We start from the raw sequence: 20,362 nt of genomic DNA, 5'->3' as shown, positions 1-20,362 counted from the left end.
ATTTAAGGGCTTCATATCTGACTTGAGTTTGATCACAAGAACTTGGAAACACTAGGATTAGGTAGAGGACCTTAGGAAGTGGTCATAATATGCGTTAGAGGGCATGAAATGCTCATTTTTTCATAAAAACGGGTCAATGTGCAAAGAAGGATATCTACTATATGATCTTATAACATCAAAATATTAAACTTAAAAAACTATTTCCTTGTAATTGTGTCTTGTGTCCATGGCAGAAATCTTCTTATCGACACGGAAATGTACATACAATGTAAATGGTTTGACATATATGTTATATACCACAGAGAATTTTCTTTTTTCTAAGATTGAAACATTTAGGGAATTTTGCTGAATTTTAATTCTACCAATATTTCTCATGCTCAAAACTAACAGTTATACAAAAGATAAACCAAAATATGTTAATGTTGGCATCAATTGACGCCCGATAAATATATCAATCAAATTAAAATCTGTTCATTTTATAAGAATAGAATGTACATAAATGTTAAAATTGATATGATGATAAAATGATTGATAAAATACGGGTATTGTGTGACATTACTGGATGCGAAAAGAGATGACATTTTTTGAATAGTTTTAATACATAGAGGGGACATTCATTATCTTAAAAATAAGATTTGTGATTTCCAAAGTTCTAATTTGACCCAACAATCAAGAAACTAAACAAATGGGCATCATTGGCAATAAAGCTGCTAAGATCAACCTTATTCGACTGACGATCTATAGTAATTTGCTCGGAACCTATCTGATAAAGAAAAGTTCATGATCTCTTAAATCATTTTTGGTCACGTGTACCAAGAGTTCAAAAATCAGCAACAAACAAAAAACAAAACCTACATTCTAAAAATTCTTCTGAAAAGTAAAAGTATTTGGTATACAACATTCGTCAAAACCTATTCATTTACGCATGAATAATACCAGTCTCTTCCAAAATAATTTGTTCCCGTTAGCATTTGTAGTCCATTCGACACTTTCAGCTTCTTTTAACAATGTTTTAAGAGCTATTGTGAAATGTTTGGAATCTATATCATTCAAAAGAATGAGAAGAATGTTGTCTTTATTTCCATCGGCTAATTGGTGGTTTGCTATTATAGTTTCAAATTGACACCACTGATCTTCCATGAAATTATTCGAAAGAACTAAAATAAGCTTACAACTAGATTCTATGTTGTCAAAAATATTATCCACATGAGAACCTATCGGTAGAAAGTTTCTTTCGTGAAGACACAACTTGTAGTTTTCTTTTTTCTCCAAAATGTCGACGAGCTCTGACATTATCCACTTTCGGTCATGCGTATTATATGCAACAAAACCATCATATTCTTTAGTACCTCTGTCCACAAGTCTCTGATATCCCCTTCGTCTTCCATGGGTACAGTTATGTATATAATATAATATGTCCCATCGGAATTTTCTAATAAGTACGAAAATAAACAAGAAAACAAACACAAATGACCCAATCGTCGCGCCTATAACAATAGTACGATTCAACACATGACATTTCATTTCTAGGGAATGCAAATTATCTCCAATAAATCTACTTTTCCATTCTTTTGGTGAATCGCATTGGTTATCTTTGTACTTTTGAACGTGTTTTCTATTTCTTTTAGACCACTTAATGAACCATTCAAGGTCGCAATCGCAGGCAAAAGGGTTAAACGAGACGTCTATGGAAAGATTTGGGTTATTCCAGATTTCATCTGTAAATGATTCCTCTCGCAAAGAGGTGAGTTGATTTTTACGAAGAATTATTTCACTGATGACTGAATTGTTTTCAAACAAATCCTGATGAATATGACGTATAAAATTTCCATTTAAATTCAGAGACTTGAGATGGGGAAGATGCGAAATAAATGGAGCAAAGTTTAAGGAACAATGCCGTAACATAAGTTCTCGAAGATCTTGCAGAGGTAGTAACATTTTATAAAAATCTTCCTTGTCAAAATTTGAAAAGTCAAAATTCGACATATCTAATGTTCGAAGATTTGGACAATTTTTGAAAATAGTTTTATATCGCAGCAATTCTTTTGTAACTCGTTTTGGACTGCCAAAGAACAATGCAGTGAGAGACATTGACCGAAAAGCCTCCTCTTCAATCAACAGATCGTAAGTTAACATATTTTCTAATCGTAATTTCTCCAGACTTCTTATTGTTGAAAAAGCATTACTTTTAATGATACTGATGGCATTGAAAGATAAATTTAGATATTTTAACTCTGGTAAACAATGACCTTGGCGATAGAATTCAAGCGAGTCTGAAATGTGATTTATTGCTAGCCACATTTTCTTTAGTCTTGGAACTAACGATTTGTTTTTTGCATCACACATATTTGGAATGCCGGAAAGTTCGTTTAACGTTAGGTTCAAACGGGAGACGTTGTGAAGTCCCTCCATATTCATTGCAAGTATCTTGTTATTACTTAAATCTAAAGTACGTAAATTGTTGAGATTCTGGAAAGAGAATCCACTAACATTGACCAAGTTCCAGTTTTGGAGTTGGAGAGAATTGAGAGAACTGTTTCTTTCTAAACTCTCGAACGCATTTACAGGAAGTGTAGACGGTGCTTGTTTGACGTCCGATATGTTTAGGGCTTCTATACATGAGCTGTTCAACTTCTCTAAAACCAGACGAGTATTTTTGTAAGAAATGTTATTTTTAGAGAGATCAAGCTGTCTGATATTTGGGACAGAAAGGAAAGCCTCAGGTGATATATATTTCACTTGGCATCTGCTAAGACTTAACCTCTCTATTTTCAGTGACTCGATGGGTTTTAAAAAGGCTGTCCTGATATTCGTAAAAGTGTTTCCCGACAGGATTAAATTTGTAGTTGTTATTGGAAGCTGATTTTCGAGATGATGCAAAGACTCCAAGTTCCTGTCAGAACAGTCGGTAGTTGTATTTGTGCACAAACAAGGTGTATTGGGACAAAGGTTGACTGAGGAACATTTGGTGTTGAAAACGACGACAATCACTGCTAGTATCCATGACGCATTTGCATTATTTAAAGCCATAACCTGAAAGAGGATGTAAATTTCTCTAAAATAATTTTGTATAAAAAATACAATCTTAGTCAAACGTACTAGACACTTGATTTTGGTTACTTATCAACTAAAAGCACAATGGAAAATAGTACATGACAGAAACGTGTTTTTTCGAAGGAATTGTAAAAGTAATGACATTTTCTAGAACAAAAATCAATAACTTTGTACTTATTGTTGTAGAAGTCCTCTTTTGAATGTTATTATTGTAATCTCCAATAAAAGCTGACACACAATAAATGTTTTTACACGTATTAGAACATGGACCCTAATCGAGTTTATACCATCATTTCCGCCTATTCATTCGAGTAAAGCGACAAAACAATCCGATCATATTCTTTTCGTGACTTCCATGAGGGTGGTCACACCAAGATCCTTCCTAACCTCACATTGCCTTGTTTGCTTCACCTAGCGAATGAATGCTTTTGTGTCCTCCTTACATCTACTTGTTCATGTTGCAACATAAAAAGAAGGAAGAAACTAATTAAAATATTTACCAGCTCTTCGAAAGCCAGTCAATGAGTCAAAATATTTCCCATGTTGCTAGGAAAAAATAAAATTTATCATGATTCTAAAGGCTGATTAGACATATCATATCTACAAGATTGAATCCAGCAAAATGTGCGGTTTTTTCCCTTTCTCTGCGACTAAGAATTACCTTCTATACAAATTTAGTTATTTTTAACATAATAATTATGCACGTATATTTCTAAATGCAAGCTTTTTTAGAGTATGGCAATTTGACTAACATTCGTCAAAACTGAATATGTTCACTTAAGTTTACACAAGTGTGTAAATGGACATACTTATGTGCTAACTTTTATGAGAACATTAATATATATATATATATATATATATATATATATATATATATATATATATATATATATATATATATATATATATATATATATATATATATATATATACACACACACATGTAAACGGAAATTTGATTTACAGTCAACTCCGTTTCTCTCGATTAAAGCATTAACAAATAATTATAGCATCATGTTGTGTTCTGATATGCTAACAATTATCTTCCGGGTAACTTTATATATTAGCCTTTCAGTCTCCACATTATCTGTGATTTTTCCTGCTCGATCAACGACAATTTAGATGAAATTTGCACACTAGGAACAACATGCCATCAGGCAAAATAAATATTTGCCACATCCGAACACTGTCATTGATTAACAGATAATATGGACTGTAGATAGTGTTGAATAAAACATTTTTAAAAACAGATGGACGGCCGACGATTTTTAAGGCAAAATTTCGCGACAGTCGGCAGTTCATTAGGTGTTGTATTGGCCAATATCGACTTCTATTTTCAGTGGCCGACCATTTTTTCGTTCGTTGGGCCAAGTTATATTTTCTTCTGCGTCGGTGGCCGACTTTTTCAGTTTTAGTAGACGCAGACACCGAATGACGACCGAATATCGACAAGTCGACTAATCTTTCGATAACTAAATGAGTATTTCCATACTTGTTTAGCATTAGCAGGCGGACAACGCTATGCTTTTTTTTTACTATTGTAGCGATATTTACGGTTACACATTCAGCAGTAGGGGACCTGTTTATGTAATTGGCTGACTGTGACAATCCCACTGTGAACTAGCGCTCGATGATCGACTCTATTGAACGGTGTTCATAGAAATTGACTGCTCCGCTCTCGGCGATCATGTTTCTTCAACCGACGATACGAGAAAAACTTGTTCGTCTTCCTACCGAAAAAAATGTCCTAAACATACCTTTACATCATCTCAAATATTATTTGTAATTTTAAAAATCTTTTAAAAACTCGTTTTTGTAAAAACATGCTTATTTGATTCCTGAAAGATACCAAAAATCTGCATGGACTTAAATGTTTGTATTGACCTGTTCTACAAATTTCTTCCAAGTTTTCATATTTGGTGAAAAATTTAATGCTTTGAAATCCTTGCATTGAGCTTCTAGTGGCTGTTTGTTTTATACAGTTATAGTACTAGTTTTCACAAGACTATTCCATAATTATCATGTACGAAATGGGGTCAGATAATCAGTAAAGTTATACACTTATATTGTATTCAATCTTCTGAAACGGGGGGCTAAATGGTGGTGTTTTAACCATTTCGCAATCAAGAGCCAGGGTGTGAATGCCTTTTCCTTTCTTTCGATTGCAACAGAAGTTCAGTGTATCATTATATGAAAAGACAAATAATAAATAACAATCAGGGCAACCATTATTGCAACTAATAATTATAACGATCAAAGTAAGTATTACATGAATCAGAGTAGTTTGACAAAACAAAATAATGCTCTGATTACATGATACAAACCTAGTTGCATCTCGATTAAGAGTTCTCTTCAATGTATTTAAAGGGGCATGATCACGATTTGGTCAAATTCTATTTTTCTTTTTATTGATAAGTTACAATGCTTTAGAAATGCATTTTTAATGATCAAATGAAATTTGAGTGTCAGTCGTAGATTTAATAGCAAGATACAGGATTCACAATTCTTTGGTATGTAAAACAAGGCTCGTGCCCTGTGTTTGTTAACATAGGTTCTATATACCAGAATAAGTCTTTTTCAAACTGATTTGTCTATCTTCTTACTCATTTTAAAGCATAAAAAGAGTTTCTAATAAATGTTAAGCACATTCATTTTAAGTCAAAAAGCAGATTTTTCATTTCAACATTCAAAATGTAAACAAAAGCTTTGTTTACATAGCAAAGAATTGTAAGATCTGTAACTCGCATATAACTCAACGAATGACACTCCATTTTTGGTTGCCTATTTCAAATGCCTTAGTGAAGCAATGTAAACATTTAAATCGGAAAATAAATTTTGACCAAAATCGTGACCATGCCCCTTTAATCGAAAAAGTTGTTTTTATTTGTTTAAGTTAAAAGAACAACCTTCTTCGTTGCTGCAAAAAGATATTTAATGCATAATGTGTAGGTTATATTTAAAGAAATTTAAACTAAAAGGTTGAGGAACTGATGAGTTTCGATTCAGGTGCATAACATGAGAGCTAAATTTACGAAACCATTCAATAGAATAAAGTTTCAATTTTTATTTTGTTTTACTTCTGTTTACTTCAATTGTAAGCTAAATGAAAAATTACAGAACATATATACATTCTACAAAAAAATATTATATAACAGCAATCAAATGAATAGGGTTTTTTAAATAGCTCCTCTACGATACAGTATACAAAATACATCTTTGTATCATACAGCATCGACTAATAAAACAACAACTTGCTGGTGTCAAATGAAATAAAATAGGATTTTTCAATTTTTATTTTGTTTTACTTCTGTTTACTTCAATTGTAAGCTAAATGAAAAATTACAGAACATATATACATTCTACAAAAAAATATTATATAACAGCAATCAAATGAATAGGGTTTTTAAATAGCTCCTCTACGATATAGTATACAAAATACATCTTTGTATAATACAGCATCGACTAAAAAAAACAACAACTTGCTGGTGTCAAATGAAACAAAATAGGATTTTTCAGTATGTACTATCAATAATGTTACAGCATCCCAGATTTATTTTCAAAATGTCTTCAAGAAACAAAAGCATTAGCATTATTTACAATTTAGAGGGTAAAATACACACATGCCATAGTTATCCTTTTTTTTAAATCACTTAATTTTTAGAATTGCCTTTCGTATCAAAACGTTACTTATAAATTAAAAAACCGATGAAAGAAAAAAACGAGGATAATGGCAACAAAGGTTACTATTTCTGCATAAAAGAATTTATTTTTTTCCAAAATAATTTGATCCCATTATCGTTTGTTGTCCATTCGACACTTTTAGCTTCTTTTAATAACGTTTTCAAAGCGATGGTGAAATGTTCGGAATCTATATCATTCAAAAGAATGAGTAAAATTTTGTCTTTATTTCCGTCGGCTAATTGGTGGTTTGCAATTACAGTTTCAAACTGACACCACTGATCTTCCATGAAATTGTTCGAAAGAACTAATATAAACTTACGACTAGATTCTATGTTGTCAAAAATATTATCCACATGAGAACCTATCGGTAAAAAGTTTCTTTCGTGAAGACACAACTTGTAGTTTTCTTTTTTCTCTAAAATGTCGACAAGTTCCGACATAATCCACTTTCGGTCATGCGTATTATATGCAACAAAACCGTCATATTCTTTAGTATTTGTGTCCAAAAGTCTCTGATATCCCCTTCGTCTTCCATGAGTAAAGTTATGTAAATAATATAATATATCCCATCGGAATTTTCTGATAAGTACGAAAATAAACAAGAAAATGAACACAAACGACCCCGTTATCAAGCCTATAACAATAGCACGATTCAAAACATGGCATGTCATTTTAAGAGAATTCAAATGACCTCCTATGTGGCTGGTTTTCCATTCCTTTGGTGAATCACACTGGTTTTCTTCGTATTTATTCACGTGTTTTATATTTTTGTTTGACCACTGAATGAACCATTCAAGATCACAGTCGCATGCAAATGGATTATATGAAACATCTATGGATAGATTTGGGTTGTTCCAGATAATCTCTGTAAACGAGTCCTGTTTAATAGTTGTGAGATGGTTTTTTCGAAGAATTATTTCACTGAGTACAGAATTGTTTTGAAACAAATCCCGGTCAATGTAACGTATGAAATTTCCTTTTAAATTAATAGACTTCAGATTGGAAAGGTGCGAAGTGGGAGGAACAAAATTCAAAGAACAGTGACGCAACATAAGATTTTTCAAATTCTTCAATGGTAGTAACATGTTATAAAAATCATCCCTGTCAAAACTTAAGAAATCAAAATGCGATACATCTAAAGTTTTGAGCTTTGGGCAGTTGTTGAAAATGGTCTTATGTTTCAGCAACTGCTTTGTATCTCTTTTGGGCATGCTTATAAAAAGTTCAATCAAAGATATCGACCGAAAAGCATCTTCCTCAATCAACAAATCATAAGTTAACATATTTTCCAGTCCCAATTTCTCCAGTTTTGATATGGTAGAAAAAGCGTTATTTTTTATAATACTTACTGCATTAAAGGATAGATTAAGATATCTTAAATCTGGTAAACAATGGCCTTGGCGACAGAATTCTGACGAGTCCGATATATGATTAATTGCGAGCCACAAATACATCAGTTTCGGAACCAACGATTCATTGTTTGCATTACACATTTTTGGTAGCCCGGGTAGTTCGTTTAAAGTTAGATTAAGATGAGTAATATTATCAAGTCCCTCCATGTTTAAGGCAAGTATCTTGTTATTACTCAGATCCAACGTATTTAAGTTGGTCAAATTTCGAAAGGCAGCTCCATAAACCTTCATCAAATTCCAGTTTTGGAGTTGAAGAGAATTGAGAGAACTGTTCTCTTCAAAACTCTCGAACGCATTTACAGGAAGTGTAGACGGTGCGTGTTTGACGTCCGATATGTTTAAGGCTTGTATACATGAACTATTCAACCTCTCCAAAACCAAAAGTATGTTATTGTAATTGAGATTATTTCTTGAGAGGTCCAACTGTTTTATATGTGGGAAGAAACGAAATGCTATAGGTGATATATATTTCACTTGACATCTACAGAGACTAATCTTCTCTATTTTCAATGACTCAATGGGTTTTAAAAAGAAATCACCGACATTCATAAAAATGTTTCCTGACAGGATTATATTTGTAGTTGTTTTCGGCAGCTGATTTTCGAGAAGTTGCAGTGACTCCAAATTCCTGTCAGAACAGTCAGTAGTTGTATTTGTGCACAAACATGGTGTGTTGGGACAAAAGTTGATTGAGGAACATTTGGTATTGAAAACGACCACGGTCAGCGCTATCATCCATGACACTTTTGCGTTATTTAAAGCCATGACCTAAAGGATGAGGAAATATTCTTATAAATGACTGGTAAAAAAAAACAACAATTTTGGCCAAAAGTAACTTGATTTTGGTTACTTGTCAACTAAAAGTACAGTGGAAAATGATAAATGACAGAAAACATGTTTTTCAAAGGCATTGTAAAAATAATGAAATTGTATTAAGATGCTATCTTTTAAAATTTTCTCAAAAAAAAATTAAACTTGTACTTAATGTTGTAGAAGCCCACGTTTTAGATGTTTCACCTTTTTGTAAACTCCAATAAAAGATTATACACTCCAACTTTTATTACACGATGCGTATTAAAACATGGGGCACAGTCAAGTTTAAACTAACATTTCCGTCTTTTCATTCAAATAGAGCGATAAAACCATTTGATTATATAAATACTTTCATGACTTCCATAAGATTGGGCACATCAATCTCCTTCCTACCCATAAGTTAGCTTGTTTGCCTTGCAAAGCGAATGAATGCTTTTATATCCCTCAAGCACCTACTTGTTCATGTTACAATATAAAAGGAAGGAAGAAAGTAATGGAATATTTACCAGCTTGTCGAAAGCCAGTCAAAGTTTTTCACATCGTTGCCAGGAAAATTAAAATTTATCATAATTCGTTAGGCTGATTAGTTATATCACATCTAAAAGATTGAATCAAGCCATGCCAAAATGTATGTTCCTGCCTTTCTTTGCGAGTAAGGAATTCTATTTAAAGTGCATTCAGGTTTTTAACATGATACCGATTATCCATTTTCTATACAGTGGGTCATTTTCGCACCCTCTTATTTTCGCCCTTCTACACTTGCAAACGTTTTCACTCCGTTAATTTGTAGCATTGGAAATCGCCCAGTCTTAAATTTGCCCACAGACAACGAGAGTGAAAGGGGTGAAAATGAAATGAAGGAGTATAACCTTCCTGAAAACTGTATATTTTCATAAGCATTGCTAAGCTTTTTCAAGTATGGTGATTACGATTTATTTTGTTAAATGTTAGGTAAAATCGACACAGTTGAGTAATAAATATAGACTTTACGAAATGGTTAAACTTGATATTGCATAAAAATACATAATTTTTGTATTGACTTGAACACGCTGTTCAATAAACTTAAAAAAGAAACTGAATTTTCAGTAAACTCAGTTTCTGTTTATCTAAACACTTTGAATTATATAAAAAATGTTGCGTTCTGATAGGCAAACGATTATGTTCCTGATGACATTATTTATGGGCCTTTCAATATCTTGATACCTCTCTATAATTGCTTTCATTTGAGTGGGTTTTTTTTATTTCTTCAAAAAAAAAAAAAGACAAAAACTTTACATTGACTTTTTAAGTTCGGTTTGCTCATGCACGAACAACCAGGGCACGATAAATATTTGACGAATTCAAGTCACTACTTAATTGATACGACTATACTAGTAAATAGTGTTGTGTTGTCCAACATGAGTTATAGGGTGCACCTATAGAACAAACATCTGTAACTCCTGGAATATCTTTTAAAACCTCGCGTTTGATTCCTGAAAAATTTGTTCATATTATCAATAAAGATAAGGTGAAGCCGATTTTATTTCCTTTAGCAACTTGATAGAAAATCATTACACTCCAAGTGTATGGATGTTTTTGTATTGACCGAAATACCTGGCAGTGACCAGACACGAATTCAGTCCCATAGTACTTTCGCATGTAACAAAGGTTTGTTTCCCATTTAAATGTCTCTTTTATGAAGTGAAACAGCATAAACATGAGTGTTGATATAGAGAATATCAAGTTATAAAGCCGTGAGATTATATCAAATCGGGGAAAAATCCTACATGTTTACAAAAAACACTATTTTGATAGGTATTATTGCTTCTAAATTCAATTTAAAACTTCATCACTTTAAAAATGGAATCTTTATTATCCTAAAACAAGAGGCCAATAGGCCTTAACGGTCCCCTGAGTACCATAGCCATGCATAACAAAAGTTTTCGATTAGTCTCATATATGCATTTAATTAAGTTTCATTCTGGAGTAGAAAATATATAATATTGTAATGACGACCTCCTTCTTGCCTGGAATCTTTTTTTTAAAAAGGACTATGAAACCTATAATTTTAGCTAAGATCATATTATTGTTCCTGACCTAACATTGAAAAGGTGCAAGGTTCTGATTGAAAATAATTTAGCCTTATTTGTTAATATCAAGATAGGTTTTACGTGTATATGTTTTCATAGATTAACTAAAACAAGGTGGCTAGTATACCAGTAAATACTTTACTATTAACAAGTCTACTTGTCAATATAAAAAATTTAAAAGCTATTTTTGTTTCAAATAATAAATATATTTGCATAACTCTTTTGATCATACAATTTCTTAATTACATTATATTCAACGATAAATTACTTAATATGAACAAGCAAAGGAAGATAACTCCATTATGAAAAAGCAAGGAAAGATAACTCCATTAACTGATACATCCTCCCCAAACTCTTTCCATATGCTTTCGAAATATCTTAACTTTGATAGACAGCTTCATTCTTTCTCTTTTCAAAATATGTGAATTAACTCAATTTTTTTTCATTGAAATACCTGAGCAGAATAAAATAATAAGAAAAATATATACCCCCACCCCTCCCAGCCACATATTCCATGCCTTACATGTAGGCGACATGAAATATTATTAAAGATGACAGCTTCATGTTTTTTCTAAATATGCAGTCAGTTTTTATTCCGTGTTAGTAGACGTTTTTAAACATTTTATATACATTAACACTGGCCACACCTTGCGTTAAGAAGCCCTACCCAATACACTATATGAGTGTTTTGGCCCCGCCCTAGATTCAAATCCCTACATTGGGAAACATGAAATTTAAAGATTTGATAGATGGCTTTATTTTCTTTCTTTTTATGCAGTCAGTTTATATTCAGTTTCAGCAGAAGTAAAGAAGACAGTTTTTTAAACATGAAATGCATTAACATTATATGACTATTTTTGCCCCGCCCTAGAGTTAGAACATATGAAATTAGAGATATGAAATTAATAATCTTTGTAAAGGGATTCTTGATCTACAAAATTATGAATTCAGTTTTCCTTCGAGGTGTGTGGGAGTAGAGAAGATAATTTTAAACATTATATAAACACTATATACATCCATTTTGGCCCCGCCCTAGACTCAAAAATCATACCCCAGGGGACATGAAATTTACAGTTTTAAAGGACTTTCTGGTTAACATAATTATGAAGTCAGATTTTCTTACGGATGTGTGAAAGTAGAGAAGAAGATTTTAAACACTATATGCATTAACACTATATGACCATATTGTCCCCCTCCTCCCATGGACAGAACCCCTGACCCAGGGGCCAAGAATTTTACAATTTAGGTAGAGAAGTTCATGGAAATCATAACCATACATTTAGTTTCTTCCCTATATGAGTGGGAGTCAAAAATAAGATTTTTCTAAGATTTAATATATGTTCACTATATGGTTATAATGACCCCACCTCTTAGGACCTGAAACCCTGTCCCAGTAGTCATGAATTTCACAATTTAGGTAGAACTCTTCATGGACATCATAACCATGCATTTAGGTTTTTTTTTAAATATGTATGGGAGTAGAGAAAAATATTTTTGTAAGATTTAATACATTTTTATTATATGCCCGCTCGAGAGCCTGAACCCCTGACGCACAATTTTGGTAGAGGGCTTCATGGACAGCATAACCATGTGATCAGTTTTTTCCTCACATGTGTTGGGGTAGAGAAGCTTTTTTTTTACATTTTTTTTTTTACATATTTTTCTGTTTTACTTTGGCGCCCCGGGGTGGCAGAGCCATGAACTTCACAAATTAGATTCCTCTTATCATAGAGATACTTCACATTAAAATGCTATGTAGTTTTCAAGAAGAGGTTAAAAATGTAAAATTGTTAACGCACGACGGACAATGGACGATGGACGACGGAAGACGACGGACGAAGAACAATTGCAATAAGTGACCTAAAAATCTGTTATGAAAGAGCATCGCCATCGAATTCGTAAACGTTCATGAGACACCCCTGCGAATGTGTTCGGAATGTTTTTTTTTATCGTTGCTAAGTATGTAATAAATCCAGAGGTGCTCGAATGAAAGTTCACGAGACTTCACCGAGATTTGTTCAGTTCTTGTGAAATTTCGAGCGGAAGTATAAGTGTTCGGATTATATTCTCAAAATACGTAAGTACTGGTCGTTTTTCATATCATATCCTACTTGGATTTATATTAAAACATGAACACCTTTTAAGATGTAAGTCTTTTTTCACCATCTAGCGGTTATTTACATTAAACGATAATATTCAGAACAGAATTATCGTTCGTGTTCAACCACGTGTAGAGTGGTTGAAAATATAAACATTGGGTTGCTTAATAAAATCATAGCCATGTTTGATGCTTGTGGTGTGCAATACCATGTTTTTAGAAAAATAATGAGTGTCTGTTTTGCATAAAAACTTAGTATATCGAGCCATTTCAAGGAACATTCTGCATAAAATAGTATAGTCTGTTTCACTATTTATGCTATTACTAGGTCAGGCGCGGATCAAAAATTAATCCTCAGGGGGATCTCTACAAGAATGTTAATTGTTGCAACAACAGACAAAAACTATTTTTGTATTGTCACATTTTATCCACCAATTAATGAAGATAAAGTTTAAAATCAATAAACCTCTACATTTAATATTTTATTCGTTGATTCTATGAAATACACTATAAACACGAGGCATGATTTTTACTGCGAAACTGAAAGGGTCAAATAAAATCACGTGGTCTAAAGTTTAAATGACAATAACATTCGCAGGGGTGTGAGAGAGCATATGAAATGTTTGTTTGGTTGAGCTTTATGACTTAAAGGGGCATGGTTACGATTTTGGTCAAATTTTATTTTTATGTTTTTATTATTTACAATGCTTTAGAAATGCATTTCTACTGATCAAATTAAATTTGAGAGTCATTCGTAGAGTAATAAGCAAGAAACAGGGCTTAAAATTCTTTGTTATGTAAACAAGGCTCGTGCCCTGTTTTTGTTTACATAGATTCCATATACCAGTATACAATCTTTTTCCAGTTAATTTGTCTATCTTTTTATTTATTTTAAGCATAGATATACAGATCCTAACGTTTAGCACATTCGTTTTAGGTTTTACTTCAACGTTCAAAATGTAAACAAACGCTTTGTTTACATAGCGAATAATTTCAAGCTCTGTAACTCGCTTATAACTCAACAAATGAGACTCAAATTTCGGTTGCCTATTAAAAATGCCTTTCTGAAGCATTTTAAATATTTAAATCGGAAAAATAACTTTTGACCAAAATCGTGACCATGCCCCTTTAAAGCATTACTCGAGTTTTCGAACGCCGACGTCCTATTCATTTTAAACCTGAGCAAATATCTGGAGAAGTATTAGGGACGCTGTAAGCCGTAGAAAGTGTGAGGACAGGTATATCTTGTTGTGAGAATGGTTAGGCTGACAGTTATTGGAAATCTTGAGATTGTCTTTATAACGATTTTTAAAAGATCGTGACAAAATATGGTTTTGATGAACAAAGGAGCCTCTACTATATTCACGACCTCAGAATCAGAGGGTTCTGATGTTAGACAGGGCTCTATTTGTCTTATAGTGACTTGTTATGAATTGCTTTAAACATATCTTCAGTTATGGTGGACAAACATTTGTCAGACATGGTCATCACCATTAAATTTGTTTTAATGAGTGGCTCCTGGTCATGACTATTGGTGAAAGTGTAAGGCTCTATATATTAACCTATTGCATTTGGGAACTCCAAAAATGCACAAACTTATGTCGAGTGTCCCATTTTACGTTTTTCTTACAAGCTTTGTATGGGTGAAATATTTCCTTATTAAATATAAAGGGAATTTGCATCTGAATTCAAAATTTACAGTTTCCAAATATTAAATGTATGGGGGAAAATTTGGCGAGGCGTACTATAAGATTAACTTATAACTCTATCGCATAAGATTGAGAAACTTTATTAAGCCAGTCCTATCCCGAAAATTTGATTAACTACATGTTTTTCTGCCATGCTCTAATCATTTCATATTTTCTTTAATTAGACTAACCTGTCGCATTTGTGGAAGTGTTCAGGAAATAAGTAAAGGTAGACATATATCTACTCATCTTCTTTTCATCTTCAAAGAATTGGAAGTTTCTTGTGGTCAAGTTTAAAATACCGTTGGGTAAACATTGCGCATGCAGTATTTCTGTTAAGACCCCTGAATTTCTATGTTAGGGGGGGGGGCTAAAGATTTGTCAATGGCATGTAGCAATTAAAAGGCAGGTTGTATAAGATATGCAGATTGCATTCTTAGCCAACATGCTTGTCAGATATAGAGTCACATGGTTTCCGCATCTTTACTTGGTATATAATAATTATGTGATACATTGTGTGAATTTTAGATCGAAATTGATTAGTTGCATAAGGTAAAAATGGTGTTTTCTTTTTCGAGTGCCCGGTGTAGTAATATGATTTAAAAAGAAAATAACTAGAGCAACCATTAGTTGTTATTAGTTATAATTTAATTTACACATAGCTAAATCAATATAAACGATGCCTAAATTACACTACAAAATAAGCAGCTCCTTTCATTGGGAAACTGTCTTCAATATGTTAAAGCCTATGAGATGTGTCTTAAATTGTTGCAACTGCAATTATAAAAATCAATTATATATTATATTGAGTATGTGTATATACTACAAGGACACTATACAGTAATGATGAATTATGTATAATGCCTATGATATGTATATTACACTTTAAAAACCTTTTTATAAACGAAATATAAATAAAGAGGGTATGACGAGTTCAATGTAGAGAAATCGTAAACTTGATGTTCTTTGAATATGAGTTATTGTGTCCTGGGTCTCGTTTCTCAAAAGGATTTACATCCAGGGGTACGCTTAGACCGAACTAAATCAGGGACAAAACCTCCAAACCCGACTTACTTGCGTTTCACAAAAAGGCAAAAACTTATTTTGGACTAATTTAGGGTTTAAATCTACGCCTGTTCATAGGTAGGCGTATGTCCATTAAAATTTGTACACAAAATTTGCGAAAATGTGTTAATTTTAAAGTAGTTTGCTGGTAAAGTTAATAGATAATACTAAATTAAATTGTATGTCAGTATGTTTAAGTAAAAAAACATTACAATATATTTGAATATATATATATATATATATATAAATATTTATTTTTCCTATTTCTAGATACATTTGAAAAAATCAATTTAATAAAAATGAAATAAAGGCTTAACTCCATAAACGTTGATGGTATACATTAGTACTCGTAAATGAAGATTAAATGAAGTATTTAATATTAACTTATTGATTATAGAGATGCTATATTCTAAAATGTACATCATTACAACACCGAGTACATACAATGTGCATCATATAAATGTTTATAGGTACTTATTATTCGATTTTGAATTCAACAAAACAATTGCTATGGTGACATTGTTAAATAAGCCATTATTTATATTCATATTTGAAGATTTTCTTGAATTAGTACTAAATGTATATGGAACATGTTAAACGGAGACTGAGATTGATACAATGTGTCGATACAAAATGTGATCCTCTATTTTAATTATTTAAATTATTTCATTATATGGATCGACTTTAAAACAACGAGTACATGTTAATCATACATAAAACAAAAATAAGAAATCCGAGGATAATGGCAACAAAAGTAACTATTTCCGCATAAATGAGATTATTTTCTTCCGGAATAATTTGATTCCGTTAGCATTTGTTGTCCATTCGACACTTTCGGCTTCTTTTAACAATGTTTTAAGAGCTATTGTGAAATGTTTGGAATCTACATCATTCAAAATAATGAGTAAAATTTTGTCTTTATTTCCGTCGGCTAATTGGTGGTTTGCTATTACAGTTTCAAACTGACACCACTGATCTTTCATGAAATTGTTCGAGAGAACTAATATAAACTTACGACTAGATTCTATGTTGTCAAAAATATTATCCACATGAGAACCTATCGGTAAAAAGTTTCTTTCGTGAAGACACAACTTGTAGTTTTCTCTTTTCTCCAAAATGTCGACAAGTTCTGACATAATCCACTTCCGGTCATGCGTATCATAAGCAACAAAACCATCGTATTCTGTAGCTCTGTCCACAAGTCTCTGATATCCCTTTTGTCTTCCATGAGTACAGTTATGTAAATAATACAATATGTCCCATCGGAATTTTCTGATAAGTACAAAAGCAAATAAGAAAATGAACACAAATGACCCTGTAATCAAACCTATTACAATACCACGATTCATAACGTGGCATGTCATTTTAAGAGAATTCAGATGACCTCCTATGTGGCTAGTTTTCCATTCCTTTGGTGAATCACACTGTATATCTTCGTATTCATTAAAGTGTTTCATATTTTTGTTTGACCACTGAATGAACCATTCAAGATCACAGTCGCATGCAAATGGATTATATGAAACATCTATGGATAGATTTGGGTTGTTCCAGATGGTCTCTGTAAACGAGTCCTGTTTAATAGTTGTGAGATGGTTTTTTCGAAGAATTATTTCACCGAGTACAGAATTGTTTTGAAACAAATCCCGGTCAATGTAACGTATGAAATTTCCTTGCAGATTGATTGACTTCAGATTGGAAAGGTGCGAAGTGGGAGGAACAAAATTCAAAGAACAGTGACGCAACATAAGATTTTCCAGATTCTTCAATGGTAGTAACATGTTATAAAAATCATCCCTGTCAAAACTTAAGAAATCAAAATGCGACACATCTAAAGTTTTGAGCTTTGTACAATTGTTGAAAATGGTCTTATGTTTCAGCAACTGCTTTGTATCTCTTTTGGGCATGCTTATAAAAAGTTCAATCAAAGATTTCGACCAAAAAGCATCTTCCTCAATCAACAAATCATAAGTTAACATATTTTCCAGTCCTAATTTCTGCAGTTTTGATATGGTAGAAAAAGCGTTATTTTTTAGGATACTTATTGCATTGAAGGATAGATTAAGATATCTTAATTCTGGTAAATAATGGCCTTGGCGATCGAATTCTGACGAGTCCGATATATGATTAATTGCGAGCCACAGATACATCAGTTTCGGAACCAACGATTCATTGTTTGCATTACACATTTTTGGCAGCCCGGGAAGTTCGTTTAAAGTTAGGTTAAGATGAGTAACTTTTTCAAGTCCGTCCATGTTTAAGGCAAGTATCTTGTTATTACTCAGATCCAACGTATTTAAGTTGGTCAGATTTTGAAATGCCGCTCCATCAACTTGCACCAAATTCCAGTTTTGGAGTTGAAGAGAATTGAGAGAACTGTTTCCTTCAAAACTCTCGAACGTATCAACAGGAAGTGTAGACGGTGCCTGTTTGACATCGGATATTTTAAGGACTTCAATACGTGAACTTTTCAAATTATCTAAAACCAACAGGATGTTCCTGTAATTGAGTTTATTTCTTGAGAGGTCCAACTGTTTTATATGTGGGATGAAACGAAATGCTTTACGTGATATATATTTCACTTGACATTTGCTCAGACTTAGGTTCTCTATTTTCAATGACTTAATTGGATCAAAGAAGAGAGTATCAATGTACCGGAAGTTGTTTCCAAACAAATTAAGATTTATTACTGTTTCTGGAAGTTGATTTGCAAGAATTTGCAGGGACTCCAGAGTCCTATTGGAACAATCAGCTGTTATATTTGTGCACAAGCAAGGTGTATAAGGACAAAAGTTCAAGGATGACTTTTTCTTTTCGAGAATTGCTATGGTCAACGCTATCATCCGTATCACAAGAATTTGTTTCAAAACCATGATCTGAAAGATGCAACTAGCATCAAAATACCTGGCGTAAGAACGTCATATCTAATTAATCATTATCATATACATTCATTGGATCAACTATTCCAATTTAAAATTCAAACATGCCAAACATTATTTAACTTCTTGAAAGTGATTTTCGATCAACAAGTCCAATTAAATTACTCGCGTGTAAAATGTTATCCAAACAAAATAAAATGGAACAAATAATAGCTTCGTTGATGTTCAGGTTTTGGAAGATTAAGTAACAACAGTTGACTATTACTTTATGATAATTCAATAAAAAGTTTTATCTAAAAAGCATGCTATATTACCATTCCTTTAAATTTGCTGTTTTGTAGTTACTTGATATTTCCGCAAATGACACTTTTTTTCTCCTTTAAACAAAAATGTCCTACTAGTGTTGTGCATTGACAGTAAGGCAATAATTGGAGAACGCTATGATGTGTAAAATAAAATCATTAAAATGTTTTTTCCTCATTATTAAAGCTGAATGCAGTTTGTGAAAGGAACAATTTTTTATGATGTATTCTAAATTGAATCTTTATTTCCCGTGTAACTGATCTCTCTGAATTTTTTTAGACCGTTAAAAACGTATCGGTTTCAAGATTTCACCTGTTTGGATGTATGTACTAGTACATGAGAAAAACGCTTATTTCGGTATACAGGAACAGATTGCTTTAAAACTGGATGGAGTTGGAGGAGTTCAATCTTGTTTGTCTCTAAATGAATCACAATTGATTTCATGAGAGAGAGAGAGAGAGAGAGAGAGAGAGAGAGAGAGAGAGAGAGAGAGAGAGAGAGAGAGAGAGAGAGAGAGAGTATAGTGGATATAAATTTTTGTCATTGATCTTGGAAGGGCGTGCATGATGTATAAGAATGAATAAGAGTACGTCAAAAATCAAGCGAACTTAAATCTTCCGTATTTCTTCTTGTTAAACCAACAACAAATTTTAAATCTTTGTTGAATCACTTTGTAAGGAAACCGCCTTGTCTTTTTTACCCATCTATTTTATATATTGTTCATCCTAGTTATATGAAATACAAATTATCATGATAAATTCAAGGAAAATAACTTACTTTTTTAACTTCCGAGAATTGTCACTTGCTAACTTTTCATCCTTCGACCACACAGTTACCGAGTGCGCTTAACATTTTACACAAGCACTTGTATCCCCATCACTTCTTTAGGAAGCTTTCATGTCACAAGAAGGAAGGGAGTTGATAAATTTAAAGGTTTCTCAACAACTCATTGAGTTCTACTTTGTTGCTAGGACCAACAAAAATCTACTCAGGATAGTAAGGGCAACTATGCCGAGTTTATTTTCACCATTTATGCTTATAGGGATTTGTATTATATTTAGTTAAAAAAATAACAAATGGGAGATTTAAAAAAAAACCTGTAGATATATAGTTTACTTCACCAGAAATACTTTTATTTACAGCGAAGCTTTTTTTGTAAAATAACTTCAAAATTGTTAAAACCACAATTAACTCCTACCAACAGTGGGTCCCGATGAAGTTTGCATTAAAGGAATATTTGAGGAGTTATGAAAACGCCTTTAAGCGTTTTCTCAAGGACAACTGTGAATGAATACACATTCAC

At 32.6% G+C, this 20,362-nt stretch overlaps 3 protein-coding genes across 5 annotated transcripts; all 3 read right to left on the bottom strand.

Moving 5' to 3' along the window:
* Window positions 1–186: 186 nt before the first annotated feature.
* On the bottom strand, window positions 187–19,941 carry LOC128189850 (toll-like receptor 6). 3 transcript variants are annotated; one of them, XM_052861623.1, is made up of 2 exons: window positions 19,837–19,941; window positions 187–3,033 (listed from the first exon to the last, which is right to left on the bottom strand). In XM_052861623.1, exon 2 carries the CDS (start codon window positions 3,028–3,030, stop codon window positions 916–918), a length of 2,115 nt encoding a protein of 704 aa, XP_052717583.1. In that variant the 5' UTR covers window positions 3,031–3,033; window positions 19,837–19,941; the 3' UTR covers window positions 187–915. The 3 variants fall into 3 exon arrangements, with proteins under 3 accessions (XP_052717583.1, XP_052717581.1, XP_052717582.1); XM_052861621.1 differs by lacking the exon at window positions 19,837–19,941 and adding an exon at window positions 3,342–3,477; XM_052861622.1 differs by lacking the exon at window positions 19,837–19,941 and adding an exon at window positions 3,229–3,477 and having other exon boundaries at window positions 188–3,033.
* LOC128189852 (toll-like receptor 4) lies at window positions 6,128–8,915 on the bottom strand. The gene has a single exon (XM_052861626.1). The coding sequence runs from the start codon at window positions 8,910–8,912 to the stop codon at window positions 6,798–6,800; it is 2,115 nt and encodes a 704-aa protein (XP_052717586.1). The 5' UTR covers window positions 8,913–8,915; the 3' UTR covers window positions 6,128–6,797.
* On the bottom strand, window positions 16,146–19,159 carry LOC128189851 (toll-like receptor 7). Its single transcript, XM_052861625.1, has 2 exons — window positions 19,071–19,159; window positions 16,146–18,753 (listed from the first exon to the last, which is right to left on the bottom strand). Exons 1-2 carry the CDS (start codon window positions 19,071–19,073, stop codon window positions 16,639–16,641), a joined length of 2,118 nt encoding a protein of 705 aa, XP_052717585.1. The 5' UTR covers window positions 19,074–19,159; the 3' UTR covers window positions 16,146–16,638.
* Window positions 19,942–20,362: the final 421 nt, after the last annotated feature.

This window comes from Crassostrea angulata, chromosome 6, assembly GCF_025612915.1.
Source record: "Crassostrea angulata isolate pt1a10 chromosome 6, ASM2561291v2, whole genome shotgun sequence".
In the NCBI taxonomy this organism is placed as follows: domain Eukaryota; kingdom Metazoa; phylum Mollusca; class Bivalvia; order Ostreida; family Ostreidae; genus Magallana; species Magallana angulata.
Note: the sequence above shows the minus strand (reverse complement) of the source record. Positions and strands in the feature narration are given on the sequence as shown.